Below are 18,393 nucleotides of genomic sequence, written 5' to 3' on the forward strand. Positions count from 1 at the left end.
ATCTTGCGCACCGTAAACTACAAAGAGAATCATATGACTCCACTACTGTGACTAGTCCAATAAATACGTACATCGTACGCATGGATAAGCTCGTGCACCATAGTCTCTTCTACCTCTTGTGTCGAGTGAAGACGATTGGCACAAAAGACGATAGTGGGCGGTGGTGCCGAGAAGAAAGCCCGTGCGTTACCTTCAGGACCTACACTGAACTCTTAAATCAAGTAGCATGGAGTCATCGTTTTCGAATGACACATACCGTTGTCCCGACAGTCGAGACACACAAAGTCAATGGCTCGCACACTACTTTTGTCATCATTATACTGCTCCACGAGGAACTGCAGAAAAAGTCAGTAAAAGAATGTAAGGGAAATTAGCAAATGAAAGACGCGTTGTTTGCTTGCCTTGTTAATTAAGTCCACAATGTGTCTTGGTCGCCTTTGTTGTAGCGCCGTCAGCACCGCGTCCTCACATTCCGGCAGTTCCATATTTAATTCACAACGTGGCTATTCGTTTGCTTAAGTCGCACATATACCGTATTGCTTCTAAAAGCGAGACATATTGTTCCGGACACCAAGGACAGGCCTATTCTAACTCTAAAAGTAGTGTATATAACAAAGCAAAATCATAATGTGATAGCATGTTGGTGTCTGCAGTCTATTGGCAAACAAGTAGGTCTGTACTTTGGAACAGCAGTCAAGATAGGAAAAGAGGCGAATTTCTTGTACTGTCGCCGAAAAAATAGAGATATCTTCCATAATCTCCGTGATATTCTCGCTGTAATCTTCAGCACCGATATAGATGTCAGCGCTCAGTGATTTCGCAAGATTTTCTCTTGGCATTGGCGAGTCTAACTCTTCACCTGTTTCATAACAAACCAGCTCTCTTATTCTACGCGGGCACTCAAACTTCCCAATACTATTCTTTTATGTCGCAAACAATGGAATGTAGTCGCTTGGTAAAGGTTTGCATAGAAAATATACCAATTTGAAAGCACATCGTTTCAGGAATTCCGCGGATAGTAGTCTTGGTGTCACTTGGTAGTCAGTGTCGGATTATCGCTCAGAACCCTCTCAACAATCCCGCAGGCTAGTATGACATTTGAAGCTTTCGAATCAGAGTAAACATATGAGGATGTAGGCAGGATATGGCAATCCACAGATGTACATTTGATAAGTTCTTACAAAATCAGTTTAAGTCTCGTTGCTCCCCTGTCAATAACGCCTAAAGATGGAGGAGAGGTCAAATATCATGAATGACGAAGGTTTGAGATAATCGAGTGTACAAGTGCTTTTTGACATGAGAGAATAGCGCACATCCAAATGGCCATCCTTCATAAACAGGAGCTGATTTACTCGCCCGAAGACAAGATCGACCTAACAGAACTCGTGAGCCAGGAAGCCCCGACTAATTCTGAGAAGAATCTAGTTCGCGCATGATCGGTACTGCCGTCTCTTCGCATCGTCTGGCACACCTTGATCACAGTGAGCATGGCTCAGAGATGTGGGAAGCGCTGTACGAGATCTACGAGTGGCATCAAGATTTCCTGATCAAGGAAAGTGTAATCTCACGCAAGTCACGGGTTGAGAGACCTGAAGTGCTCACCATCTGGTCAAGTAAAAGCTCACTCGACAAAAGTGGTTCGACTTCGGACCAAGTTGGCGAGCTTCGACAATGTAGTGAAATAGCATCAAATGAAGTCGACAGTCGAAGAGACCGGTACGATTTATCACGGTGGCTTTGGTAATATAAGTTTTCTTAGTAACCAAAGCGTCTCACTGAATATCATCATAAGCTCCCAACGTCACGTAAAATATATACTGCTTAGCCTCTCAAACAAACGAGTTACACCTTTATCTTGATTACAAAAATTTGTTCGTGAAGTGGGCCATTGAGCAATACAAAGATCGTAAATGGTTTGGTGAAATCAATCGAGATTTTTTTTGGTGGTTACATGAATATTGCGTCACAAGCAACTCTATTTGTTGTCGGCGTCAGAATTTTGTATCGGGAGGCAATAGAGGTCGTTAAATATTTAAGAGTTTGTTTCTGCTCTCCTGGGTTAGCCATTTAACCCAATCCTCTGTTGCTAATGCAGACTTTAATCTCTACCTGTAAAAGGTGTCATGGCATTCCCGTTGAAAAATCAGGATGAGAAGATAATGAAGATCTTACGTTCCCTCTTCGATTGCATTTTCACCCAACGCGAGCATCATGACCATTTGGTGATGTGATGGTCTATAAGAATACCTTCTCGAAATCGTATTGCGTTCTAACAGGCTCACTAATATCTAAAATCTAAGGTTTTCCTAATTGATTTAGTAAAATCTAATTCCTATAGTAAACCCTAGTTAACATGCATTACTACTGGCAGAGTGGCTTCTTGTTACGGTGTGGCCACACCATTGTATGCACAGTCACACCATCTTGTGTGACCCGCCCTTTCACATTAGGGTACGTGTAACCCCGTTACACCTTGGTTCTAGCGTCCACGAGATAAGTTTTGAGCTCCGCCTTCTTCACTGTCACCCACGTGGGAGCATCGTCGCTGTTCATCTTCCGCTGGTATGTTGATGGCGCCTCGTCCATCTGACCAACACTGAAATATAAGCTGACACAGCCTCAGCAATATGTCCTCCCTCGTCAATTCTGGCTCGCTTCGCACATGATCGCCTGTCGCTCTCTTCTACCATCTGCTCTTCGTCATTGCTTAAACTATCCTCTAAAAGAAAGATAACCTCGTTTGATAGCCTTGCTCGAACTGGTGTCGTGGTAAGGTACCAGCTCCATGTCTGCTGGTGTCGGATAACGAGGCAATAGAGTTTGAATTCTTGCTCGTGCTTTGGGTCAGTCATTTCAATATTGCAAGCAAGTTTTCCAACTCCTTTAATGAGTTCGAATGTAGCAGGTTGCTTTCGGCCGGTGATCTCCGTGTCAGCATCATCTTTGGTCTTGTAAATTATCACCGCGTCCTGTGATTAAGCTACGGTGTATATGCCGCCTACTTCAAACTCATCGAGCTCTTTTGACCGTGTCATCTTGAGCTTGCAGTGTTCCAAAAACGCAACAGCCTCAAGTATTTTCTGCACTTAAAATATGGACCGAAACCCAAAGGCATCATCGACATCCGCGTATCTCTGTGATAGAAACACACGTAGTTATCACGTCTTCGACTATGCATTGATCCCAGCTTATATGGTTCGATATCAGAGTTCGCCAAGCGGTTGATAAATTAAACCGATGGGCTAACTACTAGCCAGAGAGAATCCGTTGTACTCGGCGCTTTTGCCATGATTGTACGGTTTATCCGTTCCTCCAATCCGTTGCGTTCAGGGCTGTACGACACGGAGCACTGACTCATGATGCTATTCCTTACATAGATTTCCACAATCATCTTGTTCACGAACTCCATCCTGCTATTCAATCATAAGCATTTTTAATTGCCGTTCCCTGATATCCGTGCAATGCCCAAACTGCCTAGCTGGTGGCCACATCATTCTGGTGCTCGATGAAGTACCCAGCCATGAACTGTGAGAGATCATCCACAAAGACAGCACATACAGTGCAATACACTTTCAGTCCGTTTCCACCGACCCCGTCATGTCCGTTCGAATGATCTCCAACACACACAATACCTTTGTTAGCGATCGAGACGAACGAATATTAAAGTGTGCCTGCTCTCGATGCCCTCACCATAAAGCTTCTCGATGAATTGCGACACCGATAAAGTTTCGCTCGTAGCGCGCTGTGAAGTCACCAGATCGTTCGTCTTGAAGTGTCGCAAGCGATCGTGCCAAGGCGTCTACTCACTATCATCTTCGGCATATCTCACATGACGAGCATCTCCTGTTAGTAATCCAAAAAGTATGCTTTACCAGCCTTCTTGCCTTCATCAACTGCACTTTCGCACTTCAGATTACACATGATAAATTTGTCGAACCACCTTCATCTCAACTCCAACCAGCTATCTAACCGATAACAAACGATTGCCGAGTCATCGAATGCGTAGGACCTCAACCATCACGATTTGCAAAATATCCAGCTCAGTTAGCTTATCTATCCCCATTCCTGAGACTGAAAGCTTCTTATCTTGTGCAATTATGACCCAGACGGGCATCCGAAACCTCTGAACAAAGAATTTAACATCCAATAAGGTGTCATGTACGGTGGCCTTGCTATCAATAATCCACCCAGCACGCCTATCTTCCCCCACTGCAAACACAGCACTATCTTCCTTGGCGCCATCCGATTTGGGCGACCCCGCTTGAAGGTCCAACTTGACTGCACTTGAGACACTTGCTCCTCGATTCACCGCCTTTCCTTTGCTGGCTCGTTTCGACTAAAGTTTTGTTGGCCATTGAACCGATCAGCATTTATCAAAAATGTGCTCTTCTTGGTTTCTTCTTCTCAAGTTGCTTGTATAATTTCTTTTACCTTCTCTTTAGTACGTGCGGCGTCCTTTGAACACTCCACGATTGACAAGATCATCTCATTTTCCATTGAGAGACTGCTCAGAAGAATCAACGCTGTCACGATTCATCAATTTATTCTTGCAGCTTCTGCTACCCAGCCACGAGCTCAGCATACTGTTCAAGAGCTTGGTCATCAAAGTATCGGTATCCATCTTGAAGTCGTATAGCCAACTCGCAAGCTTCACATGGTTGTAAGGCGTCGTCCAATTGTAGAATTCAAGCAGCGGGGTCGTTGTCTGGATAGCAGTGTGAACCGACCGAATCTTTGTCTGATGCTCCATCGACACCATGAGGGCGGTTATCCCGAGCGCCTTTATGCCATAGGAAAACCACGGTTTCGTTATCTCGGTCTCTGACTTCGCGACTTGAATTAAGACAGAGCGTGCTTCGGCAGCGTGAGGCAGTGGCTGGGAAATTTCGAGCATAATTTATGCCGTTTCATACATCGATAAACCAATACTGTTAATGGCTGGAAAGTTCCTACGCCTGCAACTTATTCGTGGATGTATATCAGTCCCGAGCTGGTCATCAGAAATTCTAATGTAAAGCATTCAGTACGCTGAAGAAAACGGCACTTAATTTGTCTTAGAATTCATATACACTTCTCAATCGAGGAAGCTACTTTACTGCAAAAATGTAAAATCGAAGAATGCAACTAGCCTAAAAATTCGAGTTTCGTGATAAGGGAACAGCTCTGGTCCTCTATAAAAGTTTTCTCGTATGTGACGCTTACATTGAGCAATCACACCTGCAACTGCATAATCATGGAACATGAACTTGACAGAGACCGACTTAGATGACAATCTGCGCGCCAGCAATCAGGTGCTGTCAGTTTAGTAGTATTCACCTTTTATGTAGTTTATAAAGCTGAATAATGTTCAAAGCCTTTATTATCCGACAAATCTACGCGTCCACTTTCCCCCCCAAACATCAACCACTTGAAGTAGCAGGGGCATGGAGGGATAACTTGTTGCCAAATTTGGTATGTTGTAGCTCGTACGAGCAATGTGAAATTTTGCTGGGGAGCAATGAGACTAAAAGCAAACCATGATGACTAGAAAAGAGAGTGTTTTTGTCGACTGTGATGGTGTGTACGACATCTCCACAGACTCGATATGTCGCATAAAATCAAGCGAGGTGTCGCAAGCGCTGCAAACACACATCTGCATTATCAGGGTGACGTTTACATGAAGCTGATAATGCGACTTAACTTTGGATTAAAAAATATCTTAGGAAAAAATCAAGAAGCATGATGCATTTGCAGGACGTATTTGTGCATTTTTATCTAAAAAGCTCATTCCACCAGCAAGCAATTTGGTCAATCGGCAATTGTAACAGTGGTGTAACCATTGGCATTAGTGCAAAGGATTGTCTGACCCCTCTTGAAATCACAAGATGTGTGGTCTCACTAAACAATGAATAGAGGTGTTGATTGATGATGTTTATACAGATATATTGCCGTCAGAGCGACTTTGCATCAGGATTGTCCGAGTGTCCAACAATATAACTACTGCTGTACTTCGCGGAAATAAATTCTTCGGCTCGTGTAGCCCGGATCAAGAATCGCACGAATGATTGATTTTAAATACTGCGCGCTTGCTGTTTTCTATCCTTAAGACGCGGACCAATATCCTCTCAAGTAAACATAAACTTCACATTTTTCACCTTGAAGAGAGATATTTGAAATTAATAGCCTGTTGTATTCTGCTGTATTCTTTGTGGCAACTAAATATCGTATTTAGTACCAAAATTGTTTATACTACTACCGCAATTTTTCGCTACTGGTATACATTTGAGTTTCACTCTAAGTACGAAGAATAACAGATCTATATGTTCAAACTCTATACGAAGATTTGTACCCGTCAGACTAATTTCTTCCTTTGGGATTTTCGTTGTAAGTCTTGCCCCAAGTTTACTGAAAAGAGACTTTATTGTAAGCTTCAAGATTAAAACCACGTAGGCAGCTTTTTGCCTGATTGTTCAAATAATCATATGGCTTGGAAATGCCGATACACGACACTTCTGATGAAGGCCTCATATGGCGAGACATACGATGTGCATTTATATACGCGTCATCAGAGCGACAAATAAAAACCACAGTATCATGTTGTGATTACTGCTTTGATCAACCCCATATAATTGGCGCGCTGTAGTATAGCTTCTGGGGACTTATGTGTGTGGGCTGCACCTCAAGTAAAAAAGTTCCTCCTTAAGCATTATTTTTGCCAGCATGATGAGTCTTCCTGGAGCACCGCCTCAGTCTGTATCAGTATTGATACGTCTTTCGGAGCTTTCAAACACTATATCTCTGGTACTGAGGCCTTTTGAAAGTGTTACCTACTATATGGCTTGATTGTCATCTTACCAATTTTGCCAATTTAAGATCAAGTACTAAAACATAGATAATCGTCGGAAACGTCGAGTAATGCTTGAGTTCGTAACAATCCAAGCGCGACGTCAATATAGAGAGACGAGTTTTCACCCTTGGCTTTAATATCGGGCTCAAAATCGACATTGCTCGTACCCATGGGCCTGCTAACATATCTACAGCCACGTCACGAGCTTGACACGGTAATAGGCACTAGAAATTACCATCATTTTTATAAAAGCTTCGCCTTGCCTATCAAGCAGTACCGCAGGGTGATGACCTTTGTGCGATTGGCGGCACAGAAATTTTGGGTTAGGTAAAGCATTTTGACAATCCGGAACTTTTCGCGCATGCTGATGCTGCGCGTGGCGCACTATTGCGGGTGAATGTACGTCTCAACGAACATCTCTAGCAAAGCTTTAATCAAATTACCAACAACTATCGATGTTAGCCCCTCAAATGAATATATTCGATTGTGGACTACTTCTCAGAGAATACTCAAAATACAACGCTTTTTTGTGTGGTCATCAGAGCGAGATCGCGATATAGTTTGATTAAATTTGCTTTCCAGAAATTCTACAGATTCAAATGGCGGGCACATTACATGGTGTGGCTAACTTAGTTTCATTGTCTTATCGTCGCAAGGACAAACCATCATTAGTCGCATCAATGTTTGGCCCTCCTGATCACAGCTCACATTCGCCTGCATCAACAATGATTTGCACTAGATGCCGCGGCACTCAGCTGCCTCATTCGCTCAGACAGACCCAAACACTGGAAACCGCAACACGCCGCCGTCTTTTATCGCACTGCAGAAAAATTTATCCTGAAAAACGCAACATACACTCACCAACTCCTATATCCGCATTATATTTTGGGTTGGCCGAGAATTTCGTCCCATCTGAAGACCGTTGCTCACAGCCACTTCTGTCATTCAACCTTTGCTCAAGACACGAATCAATATCCGTTGCTGATGAATTTGTTGAATCCATTGGTTTGCACCAGAGCTGTCGTAGCTCGCACTCACGCCTCAAACTGCTTTTTATCTCTTGTCGAGGCAAGTTTATGACTCATCAAAATTGTGCGCGGCACCCAGAGACTTTGACTTCCAGTCGATCCATAGCTCGTTGCATGTTATCCAACCATCGTGGTTGCCCTAGTGTAACATTCGTTATTACGAAAATATTATGGCAAGTGATTGCGAACGCAATGGCAGTCGCTGATAGGCATAGATATATCAGGATCGAACAAATTGAGTCTAGTATCAAGATGAGTAGCTTGTTCCTGTGTCTGGAATCGGTTTCCGTGCTGATTCATTCATTACTGACCCGTAATCTTGTGACGTCATCCGCCAAACAAGACGCTTTAAGTGATGTAATCCCAATGCTTTACTCTCCGCTAGTTATGTGTGGGCTCAATCGGATACCGCTTACTTGTAGCAGGTACCTAAGTTGTTCGGTCCCCAGATCCTTAGTGATCCCGTCGATGCTCCGGACCACACGAATGTTGACGTGCTTGACTGTACAATCATAACCTGAACTGCTTGTAAGATCGACTGCACGTTTATTGTCTTTTGAATAGGTTAATTTCTTTTTCTTGGCCGAGGGCCTTTGAGCATCGCAGAACCCACAGCACATCTCTGGTTGCATGCAAAGACTATCTACAATGCTTCCGCTAAAGGCAGCAGGTTTGCTTTAAGACAAGGTGGACCTCTCAAGTCATTCAATTTGCTGCAGAATAAGATAAAGATATCATTTTGGCCCAGATCATATGATGCAATATAATAAAGTGGGATATCTCACGATAAACTACAACATTTCTCGCAGCCAATTGATGTTTATAATAACACCTTTGTATCGGCAAGAAGAACGAGCTACGTCGCTACCATTAAGCCACTCCCACCTTCAAGAATGCTGATTTCGAGTAGTAATAGCTCCACCGTAGGACTCATTATTATCCAAGCCAAACGACAACATGGCGGAGAAGAAGCAAGTTCCAAGTATGTATCCTTTGAGACTGAACTATTAGCATTTGTCCGCACTTAGGAAATCATGAGTGTGGACAAATGCTAACAGTTCACTTCATGTAAGAAATAATTCGTTAAAAATGCTTTTTACTCTCTTGGATGCCTACGGCGAAGCATGACCCGTTGATACCGCGGGGCTTGAACAGCAGTGTACTGTCAATTTGACCAGAATAATTTCTCACATTTGAAACCGTAAATCTTGCAGGCGAGAAAGTTATTTCGTATTTTATTCACTCAACGTCATTGGTTATAACTAATATAATGCCTTCGAATATGAAGCGAGGACTCGGACGTAACATCATGATCTTCGCGAGTGAAGTGCCCGTTGTCAGTGCATTAAATCCATATCGCAAGATTGAAGATGTGTTCTTAAATGTATGGCGCCGTACAAATCCTCGTCAAGTGTCTTCTCTCCAACATCAACTTTCCCTAGCGCTTCCAACTCCAGAAGAAAAGATGCAAACTATCGTTCAGGATCTTGGAGCTGCTCCAGCTATTAATGAATTAATTCAAGAGGCTTCGAAAGCCACAACAATTCATCAAGTGGCCAAAGCTCAAGCAAAAGTGGTGCATTCATTACCATCCACCACTCCAATTGATATTAAAGCTGATGTCGTTCAGTTTGTTACTTCTACAATGAACAAAGACTTTGGAGCTAAACAAGAGATTGCGGGAATCTTTCATTATCAAAAACAGCAAAAACAAGTTATTCAAGATCGAAATTTAGTCTTTTATAAGAAAAAAGTTGATACAGTGGGGGATTATAAGTTGTTTGTTGGAGGCAAAATTGATGGTCGAGCCGATGGAAAAGTCATTGAAGTGAAGAATCGAGTCAAGAAATTTATAGATCCATTGCCAAAATATGATCTTGCTCAATTGCAGACATATCTGTTTATCTTAGGTGGACAAGAAGGAGAATTGGTTGAACATTTGCAAGCTGAGATAGCAAAGACAAAGGTGACAAAAGTAATGAGGGATGACAAAATGTGGCACACTGAGATTCAACCGTATCTTGTGAGATTTGGCAGTGCTTTGACATATTTGATGAAAGACGAAGATATACAAAGAGAATACTTGACATCCGACGCAGGACAGCAGCGAGAAATCATTCGCCATTTTTGGAGTCAAGACATACAGCAGTAAGAGTCTTGAATCTGTACAAGTCACGTTTTATCTCACTCTTATTCATCGAGACCTGGTGCAACCTTTTGAGCAACAGTATTCAAAACTCACTACGTCCCGTCAATACGATACAATATAGCATACTGGATTATAATCAGTAAGAATTCTTGTCACGTACTTGCAAGTAAGTATTCTCTCGAGGTGTTTGTCCTAACTACATGTAACATTGTACCCTGACTACTTTCTCACCTGTTCTTCGTCGCCAAGTATACGAGCGATTGTATGCAATCAAAGCAAATTTTGCTAATGCATCTCCAACAATTAGCTGCGCTTATCATTAACATTCTATCACATGTTTGTCAATATATTAAGTTTTGTGTCAGCTATGTTGATGCTACAATCCTAATTCAAGGTCTCAAGACGTGAAGGTATCGATCTCATCACGCAGAAATTAAAAGCATAAGCACGAAAAAACATTGTAGACGTTTGGTCACCGATTATCATTAGGTTCTAATAATACTCTAACTCCGCTTTTAACCACAATAAAGATGAATGCATCCGAGACATCTAATGGTAGTGGGAGGGACAAAGAGACCGTCAAAGTGGTTGTGCGTTGTCGACCCCTTTTTGGTAAGGAATTAGTTGAAGGCCGAAAGTCAATCGTTACAATTGATCAAGCAGCAGCATTGATTTCTTTGAAATGTCCTGATAATGATCAACAAAAGTCTTTTACTTTTGACTCGGTATATGATGAAAACACTTCGCAGCGACAATTTTATGATGAGTCGGCTTATCCGTTGGTAGAATCGATCTTTGAGGGTTATAATGGCACAATCTTTGCGTATGGACAAACAGGATGTGGTAAAACTCATACAATGCAAGGAAAAGAATCACCTTCGGACCTACGCGGTGTCATTCCTTTATCATTTGATCACATTTTTGATACGATTAATGCTGATACAATGCGGGAGTATATGGTACGAGCATCGTATTTGGAAATTTACAATGAAGATATTCGTGATCTTCTTAGTGACGATACGAAAAGAAGACTTGATTTAAAGGAGGCAGTGGATGGTACGATTTACGTCAAGGATCTTACTGAAGTGGTAGTTCGAGATGTGCAGTCTTTAAACAAAGTCATGAACCGTGGACTTAAGAATCGAACAATTGGAGCGACTCTTATGGTAATTTTCTAGATGTAAAGACATGATAAAAGGATATGGTGACTGATTTGGTGGCTTTATAGAATGAAGGTTCGTCTCGCTCGCACTCTATCTTTACAATTGTAGTCGAAACAAATGAAACGAGTGGTGGTCAAGATCATTTTAAAGCTGGAAAGGTAAGTCTGAGACCTGATGCTTTTTAGATCTTGCTATTCGTTTGATCATATTCTTGCTTAGCTAAACTTGGTAGATCTTGCTGGAAGTGAGCGTCAAAGCAAAACTGGAGCTACAGGCAATCGACTAAAGGTCTGAACAAGTTAATGAGCTAGTGGTTCTTGTATTTCTTCTCACGTATGCTACGTTTTTAGGAAGGATGTAAGATTAATTTAAGTCTATCAGCACTGGGCAATGTCATCTCCGCACTTGTAGATGGCAAAGGAAAGCATATTCCATATCGTGATTCGAAACTCACACGACTGTTGCAAGATTCGTTAGGTGGAAATACAAAGACGCTTATGGTTGCTGCTGTTAGTCCAGCAGATTATAATTACGATGAAACTCTTTCTACACTTCGTTATGCGAATCGTGCGAAAAATATCAAGAACAAACCTATCGTGAACGAAGATCCGAAAGATGCTAAGTTGCGTGAATACAAGGAAGAAATTGAGCGTTTAAGAAAAATGCTCGAGAGTCAGTCACAGTCGCGAGACAACACTATAAACCATTCTAATGTCGTCGAAACATTTGCTTCTGACGAATGTACAGAATTGACAACGGACGGTCAAGAAATTGCAAAGTATCAACAGGAAGCTGCTGAGATGTTTGCACAAGCGAAATGTATGAGAGAAGAGGCGAATATGTTACAGGCACAGAATGAAGAACCACAACAAAGTTTTAATGAAATTAGTGAGGAGACGATGATTAAACCGAAAAGTACCGGAGTATTGTCAAAGTTGTCGCCCCTTTTGAGTCTTTTTGGCAAGCAAGAGCAAGCAAGTAGTACAGATTTATCGGGAAATACTAACATTCAAGGATCAAATGCTGATGATTCTACAATTCAAAATATCATGCAAGAGGCGACACGAATGGATGCCGAGGCAAAAGAAATGATGGTAAGAGCTCAAATCATGATGGACGAAGCTACGGAACGACAGTTGACAACGCAGAGTGAAGCTGTAATGAAAAATAAAATTTCCGATGCTTTTATCAAGGAGCAAGAAGAACTGCGTCAAATGAATCAAAGTATTGCAGATCAACGGGATCGGATTGGCCATGAGCTTGAACAAACCCAAGTGGCTATGCAGATATCTTTGCGTGAGAAAGAAGCGCTACATTCGAAGCTAAAGAAGATTGAAAGCCATATTTTGGGTGGACCATCGGGTCGATCATTGACACGTGAATCTGGGAATACTCAAGATGCTGACTCTGAAATGGCATTGCTTAAACAGCAAGTGGAATATCGACGGGCTCAGATCAAATTACGTGAAAAAGCAAAGCTTCAAGCAAAGAACGAAGCTATGCAACGAGCCCTTGCACTTGAAAAACAACAAGTTGAACAAGAACTCAAGTCAGCACAAGAAGCTGCACAAATAAAATTAGCTGCAGCACGGAAAAAGGAGCTGAAATATAAGTCAAAGTTGAAATGTACACGACAAGAAATTGCTGATCTTTTTCGTGAGTTTGAACAAGAGCGGAAAACCATGCTTGACACAATTCGAGAACAGACGAAAGAAGCTAAGTTATTGAAACAGCTTGTTGATCTCTTCTTACCGCAGCTTGAACTGGTGAAAGTATGGGAACGATCTGTCTGGAGCGAAGAAAGAGATGAGTGGAATTTGCCAAAAATTAAGCCACGAAGTGATTTTCATGTGATTAAACTTCCGACCTTGGCGAACAATGGTGAGGGTGAAACTGGAGGGGCTGAGGTTGTATCAGATGACGAAGTTAAAGATCGAGAAGGTTCGGCTGGCGGTACTGGGTACTGTAGCGAGCGCTCGTCGGTATCTACCGCAAGTTCAAAGAGAAGAAAGAGTGGCGCTTTTCGACAGCCATCACGTGCTCATGTGAGCAGTCCTTACAATGAGGATCGTTTGAAAGTACACTCAGGCTCAATTTTCTCACGAAGTGAAGCTCAGCACATCAGTCAGTCTGACACTAAAACGACGATTGTGACTGTACGAGGTATGAGTCCGCATAACAGCTCAAATAGCTCTAAGGAACGTCGAAAACACAAAGACAAGAGTCCTGAGGCGTTGGAATTGTCAAAAACTGTACCTTATAGTGAATCACAAGAAGGTCAGGATTCTCAAATTGTCAGCACATATAAAGCTCAATTGGATCGTTTTACTTATAGAGACGATCGATTGGCGATCACAGAACATCAGTCACGTGATCGTTTGCAATCTCGTCATGGATCAAGACCGAATTCGCGACAGGAGGTAAACACACGATGTGCAACTTCGAATGGCGAGTTCAGAGCCGCAGTTGGTCAATTACAGACATCCCCTCCATCGCTTATCGCGGATTCTATGAGAAACAAGATTGAGTCGTCTGGTCAAGAAGAGAGTCGACATCGTTATCACATTCAAAGAGGACGACAGGAGAAGCGACAACAAGACGAAGCTGGGGACGACGAATGGGTCGAGGTCAGTAATACAAGACTATCTCCTCTTACAAAGAAGAAAAAAAATAGGCATCTGAAGAAAAAAAAGGAGGGGCGGAATAAGGCAGAGTTTCATACTGAAGATGGCACAGCAGATTCGGTCGATGACCATGTCTCTTTGCGATGTCGCTAGTAAATTAACATTATGTATCCAATATTCTAAAGCATAATCAGGATCTCGTTTCTGCAATACTTTCGTATCCAAGAAATGGAAAGAGACTTTTAAGGAATAAAACAAATTACGCAATGTGACTGATGAATTTGATGGAAATTCTAAAGTGAAAAGTTGATTATGTTCCTACGTCTTTCTCGTTCTATGAACCAGAAATACTCTGCCGTTATGATGTGGTAAAGGCTAGGAACATTAAACACCTCTAAATTAAACTATCTATTAAGGATTTGAGCCCTTAATCATGGAATGAATGTGGAGCCACTCGACTTTATCGTTATAGCAAAATGTAATTATGATTCAAACAAGCTAGACATATAGCCGCAACATCGTTCTTCAACAGGATTGAGCAGTGTAATCTCAACAAGTTCACTCGCCGTTAATGCTTTTTGATCGTTGGCGTTGATTCGGTCTTAAATTCCGCCGTCTTGCGAACAAACGCAAGCATCTTGGATCCGAACCTCAATTGTCTGACAGGAGACGCTTTGTGTTGATCAAGTCGATCTTTGAAATCCCTTCTTGTACATTCTTGCGGATAAAGTGGTGCCATACGTCCACGTACTTTGTCCATCCGGTGTTGTTGACTAATGCGATCGCTCCTAATCTGTCTTTCCAAAGTTGTATTTCTTCCATTCACTCGTCGCAGGAGTCTGAAGAACTTCTAAATGAAAAGCTGAGAGCCATATACTCAGACACCGCCAACGGGTCGCTTGTACTTTGACTTGAATCCCACGGGCATGCCTGCAACCATGGTCAATACTTCTGAAATCGAACGTCTGTCATTGGTATTGCTGTCTCAATCAGCACCTGCATATGCCCCAAACGCAGTGTCACCACTGCCTTGGTAAAGACGATACCTGTTAGGCATGTACTCACGGGGTAGCGTAGAACGCGAATAGCTGGATGTTGGCTCTCCAGGATACGTGACAGCTGTGTACCACGTATGTAGCATACGGTCGAGTACATGTATCTATTTACAATAAGCATGCAATCAAGGATTGATATGACTTCAAGCTTATTGCCAAACTACCTACTTCCGCTGTAAGAGATTGCATTTATGACACAACTGTGATCCGAATACGCACAGGTTGTCGACACTCTTGGAATAAATGAGCAAATGTTAATGAATCCTTCTCTCCTCTTCTCTTCTCTTCTCTTCTATTGAAATTATTGAGCGAATGTTTTCGAAGCATTTTCTTCTCTCACTTGAAGCGAGTTAGCAATTTTTTGGCATTTGGCTACAAATCCGTGACGACTTACCAGATTTCAACCGGTGAGAAGTGAGCTGCTTTCTGCCTGGGAGTTGATGACGTTCCACCAAATATATTATTTGAGATAATGAAGTCTTTGGTATTGACGCACACGATCTTTACCACAAAAGATAACATGGTTTATTGATAGCTGAAGGTTAGTTCCAGCTACGGTTTCCCTCTTTCCAAAATTATCGATACTCTAGGTAATGCTGGTCGCAATTTTGGAGAGATTGGAGCATTAGGCACGCTCATATTTTGTTCGGAAACGACATGGTTACCCGCAATCACAGTCGTAAATTGGATCCTGGATACGCTTTAGTCGATAGTGTTGAAGAGGTCTATAGAGACTCTTGATGTAAAATGTATAATCATTATATAAAACACGACGCATTAATCAGAGAAAACAGAAAGAGAGCCGGCTGTTGGCTCTTTTTTTAGCACCATAGATGTACATTATCGAGGCGCCAGAACAGGCTGTTCAATTTAACTTGATCGTAGTTGTTTCAGCATCTCCAGCGATCTATGACCAAATTTTTGTGCCAAAGCCTTGTGGTACGACATGGGATGGCTGTGTGACTACGCAACGAGTTTGCCATGCATTTGTGCAATGATGATTTTATCACACAGATCACGTTAACAAATGCACAGTCTATAGGGCCACGACCATCCCTCGGACGCGAAGTTAAGATCATCTTGAATACCAAGCAATCAATGAAACTCATGTCGGAGATCAACATACGGTGAATCGGAATTAGCTGGCCAAATTGCTAATTAATATGCAATAATTATATATCAATTTAAAACTGCGCAATACCATTAACGAAGCTTGAAGCCTACATGGCCAACGGACCAATCTCCTCTGACCAGTCATTTCCCGCTATCGTTCATAAATGCGTGTCGGTGCAGTTCCGGGGCTTTGAGCGTCTCGTTATGGCTGGAGGAGTTAGTGTAATCTATACATAGCCATGACAAATCTGTTGCACCGTTCCCACTGCGCCTTAAACTCCGTTATAACTGCAACAAATCTCATTGAGGTCTTGATCCAGGGCTGACTATGACACAATATCGTGTGCATTCTTTAAAATATCAAGGTCTTGGAAGCCGACGATATATCGGTAGTATCCTGTTGAAGACGCTAAATTTTATTAAGGAAATGTCGAAGTTTTGAACAATAATTGTTTTCTCTAACGACTTCAGGCTTGCTCGCATTTCAGCATCTGAAGCCTCTTGGTATCAAGCACTTACGCACAAATCCTGTAAGATGCGTACTCAAGGCTGGCTTACAGAAGCTGGGCACAATAAAACGCCCTTTTAACGCCAATGACTAGGCTCCATAGATCTATGTTGCCGACTTCCCTTATCTACATTCTTCTATCAACTAGAGGCTGCTCACCTTGGAGACCTGATGCGGTTATGTGTACGAACGAGGGTGCGAATATCAAGTTAATAGGCGTGAATGAGCCCAAAGTGCCTGTCGCAAAACAAAAGTTATTTTGACGTCCAAGACGACCAAATCATGTTGTGCTTTTAACTTTATTCACCTCGGTCTAAAGAACAGTTCGGCGTGCACGTTGCAACTCTTAGACACTTAAGTGGATGAGCCTGTAAAGCACGATGAGACCAAAGCAAGCGTACAAACTGCTCACTTCGGTGACGCTTTCTGACCAAACCAGTAAAAACTGCTCGGGAGTTTGCCATCATTACATGTCCTTGATGGGAGCGATGCATCTGATACTGTAACTAGATTACAGTGCTAAGCCTAAATTTTACACTTTTAGCAGTACTTGAAAACCGCTCACCGTCTTCCATCCTAAATGCTATAGACTGCAAAGTTTAAAGCAAGGTCGAAAATCCACCCCCGCATTTGAATTCTCACTTCTGATGACTCACGTTGACTCAACCACGCCCATCAACCATTCAAAACTCAAATTTTGAACCTTCCTTTTGGTGAAATGTGCATCGCGATGATTCGGCCTCATTTCCGGGGGAAGTGATTGAAAATCGTTGAGCAAATTAGACGGGTCGACCACGCATTGAGATCTTGCCATAGTAGATAGTCGAAATGACGGGATGAGGGTAGCCACTTCATTTGAGTTATGACAGCATCAAATTACATAATTACGTATACAAAAGTAGACCTCGAGATAATCGTCGAGCAGTTATGGCGGGGACGGCACTTATTGGGATATTTTCAAATTTGACGGAGCGCATGACTCTCCACGAGAGTCTAATGATTTGTACGTTGAAAGTTTTGATCATCTGCTGATTGTCCTTCAGAGGTACACCAGCAGCAAATTAATGGATTAAAACTCTCCTCAAATTCTCAGTGTTGGGCAGCCAGAATGTAACTTAGCTACCGAGAGCCTTCATACAACACGAAATGTACTGAATTTGACCTGGGAAGTTCGGCAGTGTCTCAATACTCTTTAGTCACGACCATTTTGAATCCAATGTAGCGAGGTGTGATCTACTGCATGTACTCGTAAATTTATTTGGGTCAAATTGAGCTATATCGCCAAATAAAAAATGATTTTTCTCCCGTGGGCATCTGCATGCTGCCGTTCTATCACTTAGCTCTCAGTCATAGCATCAAGCACTTGGCATCCCACGTTTTATCTTTTGTACATAGCAACATCAATGTCGCAACAAAGTGAAGCTGGGCTGACATCAACTAGTCAATCAGGAAATGTACAAAACTCCCATTTAAACCAAAGCCTTTACGTAGAAGCATCATGGAGATGTAGAGATGACTCAAACCATTTAAACGAAACGATGTGAGACCATAAGGAAAGAGATGTATCATCAACTTGAAGTATTCGTTCGGACCATGATACTCCAGCGCCGGGTTTGCTCGCGTTCACTCTTCAAAACATATCAATTCTCAGGCGATTAATGTGTTTGTATGAATCGATGGATAGTTTTCTGTTGGAGTATCACATCTACATTGATCAAATTCGCACAATTTTTACGAAGAAGCGCAAGTTCCTTTGAAAAATTAGCCGCATCTATGCCGCTTTGGCAAAAGACTTTGTCTTAAAACGGATTGGCTGTAAGCATACCGGTGACGGTTTAGTGGCGACAGCGACAAATGCCGTCCTTTTCAAACGGTCGCAGAGACTACAATGTCAATATTCTCTTAAAAATGATTCAAATTGATATTG

General features: G+C 42.2%; 4 protein-coding genes across 4 annotated transcripts; 2 read left to right on the forward strand and 2 right to left on the reverse strand.

The window, feature by feature from the left end:
• Nucleotides 1–29: 29 nt before the first annotated feature.
• Nucleotides 30–485, reverse strand: PHALS_03472 (metalloprotease family; the record flags this gene model as incomplete). Its single annotated transcript, XM_024717686.1, has 3 exons — nt 30–199; nt 257–335; nt 402–485. 3 exons carry the CDS (start codon nt 483–485, stop codon nt 30–32), a joined length of 333 nt encoding a protein of 110 aa, XP_024583160.1.
• A 6,240-nt stretch (nt 486–6,725) lies between these two features.
• On the reverse strand, nt 6,726–6,997 carry PHALS_03473 (uncharacterized protein; the record flags this gene model as incomplete). Its single annotated transcript, XM_024717687.1, has 2 exons — nt 6,726–6,790; nt 6,862–6,997. The coding sequence occupies 2 exons, from the start codon at nt 6,995–6,997 to the stop codon at nt 6,726–6,728; spliced, it is 201 nt and encodes a 66-aa protein (XP_024583161.1).
• Nucleotides 6,998–9,136: 2,139 nt separating this feature from the next.
• PHALS_03474 (hypothetical protein PPTG_13729) lies at nt 9,137–10,146 on the forward strand (the record flags this gene model as incomplete). Its single annotated transcript, XM_024717688.1, has 2 exons — nt 9,137–10,002; nt 10,083–10,146. The coding sequence occupies 2 exons, from the start codon at nt 9,137–9,139 to the stop codon at nt 10,144–10,146; spliced, it is 930 nt and encodes a 309-aa protein (XP_024583162.1).
• Nucleotides 10,147–10,533: 387 nt separating this feature from the next.
• PHALS_03475 (kinesin-like protein) lies at nt 10,534–13,943 on the forward strand (the record flags this gene model as incomplete). The annotated part of the gene is made up of 4 exons (XM_024717689.1): nt 10,534–11,169; nt 11,232–11,324; nt 11,386–11,454; nt 11,517–13,943. 4 exons carry the CDS (start codon nt 10,534–10,536, stop codon nt 13,941–13,943), a joined length of 3,225 nt encoding a protein of 1,074 aa, XP_024583163.1.
• Nucleotides 13,944–18,393: the final 4,450 nt, after the last annotated feature.

The sequence above is a fragment of the Plasmopara halstedii genome, assembly GCF_900000015.1.
Source record: "Plasmopara halstedii genome assembly, contig: Scaffold_2386, whole genome shotgun sequence".
In the NCBI taxonomy this organism is placed as follows: Eukaryota; Oomycota; class Peronosporomycetes; order Peronosporales; family Peronosporaceae; genus Plasmopara; species Plasmopara halstedii.